General features: G+C 47.0%; 1 protein-coding gene across 1 annotated transcript; it reads right to left on the bottom strand.

Moving 5' to 3' along the window:
* Positions 1–265: 265 nt before the first annotated feature.
* LOC119456716 (ataxin-8-like) lies at positions 266–3650 on the bottom strand (the record flags this gene model as incomplete). The annotated part of the gene is made up of 3 exons (XM_049669045.1): positions 3621–3650; positions 495–671; positions 266–448 (listed from the first exon to the last, which is right to left on the bottom strand). Coding segments are annotated over exons 1-3 (390 nt in total), but the record flags the coding sequence as incomplete, so codon positions are not given.
* Between the last annotated feature and the right edge of the window lie 4093 nt (positions 3651–7743).

Below are 7743 nucleotides of genomic sequence, written 5' to 3' on the forward strand. Positions count from 1 at the left end.
TGCACGCATTTAGTCTGTGTACGACGGGACCACACGTACGCCGAGATACCCCATTGCGCAGTTCAACTGCAACGACGCTTGTATGCCGGGCAAACGCTTCCGCGTACTTAGGAGACGGAATATAGTTGGGTATTGTAGGAACAGGAGTTAGTAATTATTATTAGTATTAATCTACGGTAGTGGTAATAGCAGGAAGTAGCAGCAGCAGCAGTGGTAGTACTTGTCGTCGTTGCTGCTGCTGCTGCTGCTGGCTGCTGCTGCTGCTGCTGCTGCTGTGCTGCTGCTGCTGCTGCTGCTGCTGCTGCTGCTGCTGCTGCTGCTGCTGCTGCTGCTGCTGCTGCTGCTGCTGCTGCTGCTGCTGCTGCTGCTGCTGCTGCTGCTGCTGCTGCTGCTGCTGCTGCTGCTGCTGCTGCTGCTGCTGCTGCTGCTGCTGCTGCTGCTGCTGCTGCTGCTGCTGCTGCTGCTGCTGCTGCTGCTGCTGCTGCTGCTGCTGCTGGCTGCTGCTGCTGCTGCTGCTGCTGCTGCTGCTGCTGCTGCTGCTGCTGCTGCTGCTGCTGCTGCTGCTGCTGCTGCTGCTGCTGCTGCTGCTGCTGCTGCTGCTGCTGCTGCTGCTGCTGCTGCTGCTGCTGCTGCTGCTGCTGCTGCTGCTGCTGCTGCTGCTGCTGCTGCTGCTGCTGCTGCTGCTGCTGCTGCTGCTGCTGCTGCTGCTGCTGCTGCTGCTGCTGCTGCTCTGCTGCTGCTGCTGCTGCTGCTGCTGCTTGCTGCTGATGATGATGATGATGATGTTTAAATTTCAAGTAATACAAACTTTTTCGGGCATGAACAAAAACACAATACGATGTTTCGGAGGCTGGCGTCGGCATAGCACTGGTGCGCATCGTTAAATGTATATTGACACCAAATTGCGAAGGGAAAATCATTTGTAAGATCAATTTCTGGGAACACAAACACACAAAATCTACAATATACCAATAGGGAGTGTAACTTGCAACATATGTAAATTCCATTTGAAGGTACATGCGGGCAGTCAACCCCAGTGTGCTGCACTTCGCGACATTGAAATAAATGAACGAGCGATATCTTGGCTGTGTTGCAATAGTCACCGTAGATGGAAAAGTAGACAGCTAAGCAGACAGCGGGCCATCTGAAGTTTCGTTCCAATTCTTACGAAGCCATCAAAGAAGACAGCTTCACGAAGACAACATCGAAGTCAGAAGCGACGCTGGCCAAGTTGCTGTCCAAACAAAATGGCGGGTGTGCAGGATGCTTTAAAACAAGGCTTACATGCGAATATAATTTTTATTTGTTTGAAGCGAAGTCGAAGCGATTAGTAATTAATATCGAATAATGTGGAAGTAATAGTTCGAATAGTTGTGGCATTTGCATATAATACCTTGACGCAAGAGCCAGATGTTGACGAACTTAAGAAAAGTTGGTTCTTTGCTTGCAAAAAAAAAAAAAAAGGAAACAGGTTCCTCTCTGGAGTCAGTTTGTTTTCAAAGTGCAGTTATTCAAATATTTTCATGCAAAAATGCAAATTAGACACTACTTACAACCCCAGCTGCCCAGCAGGTTTGTTTACAGGATCTTGCTCATTATTGTGCTTCAGTCTAAAGCAAAAATTTGAAGCGGTTGAAATCGCGAGAGCGGTTCGCTTTCGCCCAGCATGCGTCACCGCGATGCTGTGAAGTGCGACCTTGTCTGCACGACGACGGCAGTTTATGCTGTGGTGCACAGATACTGTTTGATGATTTTCGTCTACACGCGAGCTTAACGTGTTCCGTTCTGCAAACGCACAGATGATTTTTTTTAATTTTGCAGTAAAATTAGGGTGTGGTTTATTGCGAATTTCAATTTGAGGTGTGGCTTCAGTGCAGCGCAAATTCCGCCTCGAGGTGTGATTTCACAGCAATTGATGCCGTGAAGCCACCTTTAGGGCAAAGTTCTCCTCCATCAGCGTCGCCGAAGAGCTGGGACACAGAGGCGCTGGCCGGTGATACGACGCGGACAATTCCTGCATCCGCGAATGGATACTGTTTTTACAGAGATTCGGCCGTTGCATGCAGTTGTAGCTGTGACGTCAACAGTTATTCCTGCGGGTTATACGTGCGGATTCTTTTTTTTTTTCCGAGGGGGCGTAATTGGGGGTGTGGAAAAAATTGTGCTAATATGTGATAATATGCGCTTTCCTTAGCTTTTTCTTGTTACCGCGAGGTTGCGTTTTGTCACAGAGGCGCATTCCCAGCGTCTTACGGTTCCAGACGAGTTCCATTACTTCGACTCGAAGCTGTATCCATGGTTATCTACGTAGACTGTCTCCGATGCTGGCCATAAATGGAAGACATCCCTTGAAAATACGTCGTTGTTGTTTTTAATGCGGCCTTAAACATAGCGCAAACCCAAGCGGTGCAAATCATCATTCGTTCTTTACGACATCGTTGTTTACGCGGTTGATATATCTGTGTTGCTTTTCTTCCAACAACTTACCTGGTCTGACGCTTCTAGAAAACGATTGGCTAGACAATTTATCTAAACAGTTAAATGCTAATCTATTAATATTGAATGTAAAATAAACAAAGTATGTAATTCTTAAGCCGATTAAAAAATAAGCTTATTTGCTTTTCTAGAATCCTACGCTATCAATCGCAGCCATAGGAACGTGTTTTAGAATACAAGTTTCTGGGCATACAGTTTAAAGAAAGCCTTCATTGGACAAATCATGTGAATTCCTTAAAGCAGAGCATTGCTCGAAATAACGGAATGTTTACCATATTCCGAATGTTGCTGCCAGTAAACTTATAACGGCAGTTATAATTTTCCACTGTTCGTTTGCGTTTTGACTAATGTTTATTCGTATGGGGCATTACTTCCAAGACCAATATGAAAAGTCTTTACTCATTGCGAAATAGGGCAATTCGTTTTATGTACAACGTATCTAAGCACGACCACCCATCACTTTACGTTAAGCCGGACAACATTCTAGGCATACAATGAACGTATAATGAGAGGCTATCTAAAGTAATATTTCTCTCCTATAAATTCGACAATGAATTTTTACTATTGTACACTAACACTGAAAGTTACAACTTAAGGTATATTAAGTTTAGAACAATTAGAACCAAAACTAACTTTGGAATCAATTGATGAACTGGCAGATCTCAAACTTACTAGATCACCACCCTCTATAGCTTACCATAAGGGAACAATCATCTTCACTTTCTGTTTTTAGGAAGTACTGGAGATGCTTCTTTTATGACTGCTCTTAGGCTCACTTCGTTGTTACAGTTGGGCGTGATAAAAGTTCGCATTCACGTTTTACGTGTAGAAACAAATATATTACACTATCTTAACAATGCTTGTATGTATTCGTTCATTTCTTTCGTTGCAATATGCACATTGCATCTTGTCGCATTGTCATGAACAGATGTTTTTTTCTTTCGAGATCCTGAAATCATGAATTACCCCCAGTTTCTTTGATACCCTTTCGAAACTTAATGTTTCATGCACATTTACTGTATGACCTTCCTGTAATGTATACATCTCATTATGAGAGACATTGTTCGTATGCCGAAATTTCCCCTCTTTAATGCTGCTCTCTTGCCGATATTCAGTTACCTCACCTTGCCTCTGCCTGCGTTCAGATGGCGCATGATGCTAGATGCCTAGACAGGTGACTCACGTCTTCACCTTTGGCATCATCACCATGACGATCATGTATTCACGTTTTGTCAAATAAAGGCATTGTCATTTCAGGTGTAAACAACAACAACGTTACGTCAGGAGTTGTTGCAATTTTGCCTGCCATGCACTGAACAGACCACACCACTTGCACGTTTGCTCTTGCCGGAACCGGAACTACGTCGTTCCCGCGCTTTTAGTGTAAACTGACACGCGCGCTTGCGCTCTTGCACACCCGTTCTACGCAATGTGACACATGCGGCGCTCATCTCAAAGGGCTGGTTTGCACTGTCACGGTACAAGTATATGTGCGATTCTGGCCTAATGTTTAGAGCATCGGCCTGCTGACCTGGGTGACCGGGGTTCGATGCCACTATCAGGCAGGTAAGCACGGTGTGAGAAGATAGGTGTTCCGACGGCGCGCCCGCGCTGGGGCGAGAGAGCGGCCACTTCGTGTGACCGGAAGTGAGCGCCGCCGCTAGGGGCAGCACGTGTTCAGGAGGCCTTGGAGAAGCGGCACAACAGTGGATAATTTACGACCTCCGTCAGCATTTAAACACCCATACCCTAAGATATGCAATTTTTCGTTATTTAGACACCAAATCATGAGCAGGTAAAGGTTTCATGCACTTACAGTCAAAATACCTGTCATTTCGAACACGAGAGAGACGCGTCGTCTGCTCGAGCAGACAGCGCGCAGCGCTTACCGCTGCTCGCCGCGTCGGAGTCAATCGGAATGTCGGCAGAAATATAAAGGGACGTTCCTCCAACCAAGTAGAGTCGTTTTAAGCAGGCGAACGACATATATTCATCGAAATGAAGCACTTCTGCCGTGCGTGCCCATAAAAGCGCCAGCAAAGCGAGCGAGAAAGTTGCCCCCAGAACAGGTGCTGCCCCTTGTGGCAGCGGCGTGCGTAGAGTCACACTAAATGGCCGCGCCTCGCGCCGCCGTCGGATCACCTTCCTTTTTACACCGTGCAGGTAAGTAAACTTATTGATGTGCGCCATATTCGGCAAGACAGCAGCAAAAGCCATGGTCAGGAGGGTTCGCAAACAAAACGTTTTTTTTTTATTGCGATAGCAATTATATGGACACTTCAACCGGATTTCTGCCGTCGGCGTCGCCATCGCCGTCACCGTAGCCGTCGCCGTCGCCGTGAGGTTCCGTATAGATAAAATCTTGACCGCGCGCCGTATGCCCGAGCGGAAGCGTGCGGGGACGCGCGCTATCACGGAGAGCGAACGCACTCAATCTCCCACGCGCAAGCAACGAAGCGGGAAGCCAGCGCCGGAGGAAGCGGGGGGGGGGGGGGGGGGGGGCACTTCTACTTTGCCAACAACCGCGCTCGTCGCTCGACCGCACCGTCTCTTATCTCTCCCACGCGCAAGCAAGGAAGCGGGAAGCCAACGCCGGAGGGAGCGGGGGAGGGGGGGGGGGGGACCTATTCTGCCAACAACCGCGCTCGTCGCTCGCCGCACCGTCTCTTATCTCCACACGGCTCTGACTATGCACTGTGCATTCGCCGCTCAGTTTCTGTTGAAGCGATAGACCGCACGTTCCTTCACCCGCTGCAGCGTATGGGCTTGCTGCCAGCGTTTTGACAGTCGTTGTCTGCAGTCATTCAGTGTGATCTATTCATGTTTGTTTGTGCGCGCTCACAGCACGCTTGTTCATTCAGTTAGTAATGGTCGGGCCACATTTTCCAACGCACGCTACACATGTAATGCTGCCCGGATCGGCAGTGCAGCGCTACAGGTGTGTCCCTTCGCACGCGCGCTGCCCACGGGAAGCGCTTCTCATCAACACCACCGTTTCACACGCGCCTTCTCGTGGTCATCGAGTCTCTCTTCACGTCGGTCTACTTACGCCGCAGCACACCTGCTTACTTAATCAGCTCATGTTTACTACAATTCATATTGCTACCAAAGCCGCTCACCTTACTTCGTATGACATTGCTGTGTTGCTATCGCATTCATTGCTTCGCCCTTAGGGCGAAACTGTGACATTTTTTTTTAATGATTTAGCGCTCACCTCTGCTGTTTCATTGCAATTTTGCGGAAATATCGCCTTTTATTGTCCGGGTGGTTCAATATAACGCTTGGCGTTCTTTTTTGGCTGCTTTTTAAGGGCAGAAAGCGAAGTTGCCGTCGCCTATGAAGACATCTGCTTGCTGCCAAGGCGACTTGTGTCGCCGCCTATCGGCAGCTGCGCAAAGCAAGGCGGCCGTTCCCGCCGGGTGGCCACGTGGGAGAAAAAGCGGTTGATTTGAAGATGTCTAGGCCTGAAAATGATCGGCCACGTCAAGTATGGCGGCAAGTACCGCATGCAGAAAATCGTCACCGCTGGACGACGAAATGAGGACGATGAGAAAAATTGCGACAACATCGCGTGCGGCACCTGTGTACGTAAATGTATCAAAATAACTAGCAACACGAATCTCGCGCGCCAGCATGAGCGTCACCGTTTTGTGGGATCACGTGACCAGCTTTGTTTACGAAGCCTATCACGGAGTTACGCCTCTCTGGTTGCTCTGTAAAAAGAAACGGAGTGGTCTGTATAAACAAGGGACTCCAAATAATTACCCGTCGCCCGCTGAAGGAAACGAGGTTCCGTGACCTGATTACTAGGTCATTAGCTGCTTATTACAACAGCGAGTTCAAGATTCTAAATATTTGGCAGTGCTCATTAAATGCGTCCCATGGCAACTAATGTGATGATAAGTAGCACGCTTTGATTTCAGGCGATGCGATGACTGGGTTCAATAGTCACGCCATAGAAGCACGAAGAACTAGCACATCTTCCTCCAACCAGTGTACACCGACGTTTTCCAATGACAGCTTAATAGACGAACTTAAGGCTGTTCACGCTTTGTCAAAATCTAAGACTTTGTGTTGCTGTACACGGGAAGGAACTTATTACCACAAAGACGAAAAAGAAAAGCAATTAATTTGCATTAAAACGAGCATTAACAGCAAGGGGGAAGAGGAGTACTTGGTATGCTGTTTAATAAAACAGAGAATAAGCTAATTACATTTCTTTACTATATAGGAGCACAACTACATTTAAACGGGTCCGAATATATTTTATTCTATCACGTCTGTTCATTAAGTGCACAACAAGGTTGTATTTTTCGAGAGACCTTCATTTCTAGTTTTATTCCAAGAACAAACTTCAGTTGAATAATAGAGATATGGAGAGATAGAGAACAAGGTGTTGAGTAGGCGGAAGCGTTTTGTAAAAAAAAATTAAGCAGTAGATTGCAGACGCGTGAGAGCAATACCGCAAAAGAGGACGCCACGTAACATTGCAAATCTTTATAAATCGCTTATTCAAAGCTAGCGTGCCACCTTCCATGCAAAAACCTCCGGGCGAGTGTTGCTGTAGGGCAGGTACAGTGTTGCTATACTTACTCTTGGTGCATGTAGCCGCTTGTGATCACACGATCGGACACTGTGCATTCTTGGTTAGAAAACGTGTCGGACGCCATTAACCTTTATAACCGTTCCTAGTCGCCTTGCGGTCTAAAGAAAATGTTTGCCTGGGACCTTGCCAAAATACGTGTTCGAATAACTAATAACCGCACTGCATAGAGGTCTTGATATATGATAACTCTGTTAAAGCCTCAACATTCCTTACAGGCTTCTTTTAATCGCCTGTCGACATAAGCGAGGTAGGTTTAACTATTGCTATTTTAACATCTGTGCAACTGTTGTCCTTTCACCTAAAAAGTATCGTCACAAGGTATTCAAATCATGACAACGGATTAGTAACGCAAGTCTTGCTTCAGAAACCTTAAAGAAGTTCGTAAGTGGAATATACATATTAAAAAAAAAAAAACCCTGGCTCTCCCGCAATCGAGAGTACATGTAAGCATGAAATGGCTACAATATGGCGTCTTTAATTGCTGCTTGTGGTGCCGCCGTCTTCAACCTCTTCTCCATAATAGGCGTCGGATTGGTGTAACTTTTTGATATTAAGCATGAAATGCTTTTAGCTCCCGTTGTCGGGGACCTCCCAGTGACCTTGAGTCAAAAGCCAGAGCCGTTATCCGGGCACTCAAACAA

Source organism: Dermacentor silvarum, chromosome 6, assembly GCF_013339745.2.
Source record: "Dermacentor silvarum isolate Dsil-2018 chromosome 6, BIME_Dsil_1.4, whole genome shotgun sequence".
In the NCBI taxonomy this organism is placed as follows: Eukaryota; Metazoa; Arthropoda; class Arachnida; order Ixodida; family Ixodidae; genus Dermacentor; species Dermacentor silvarum.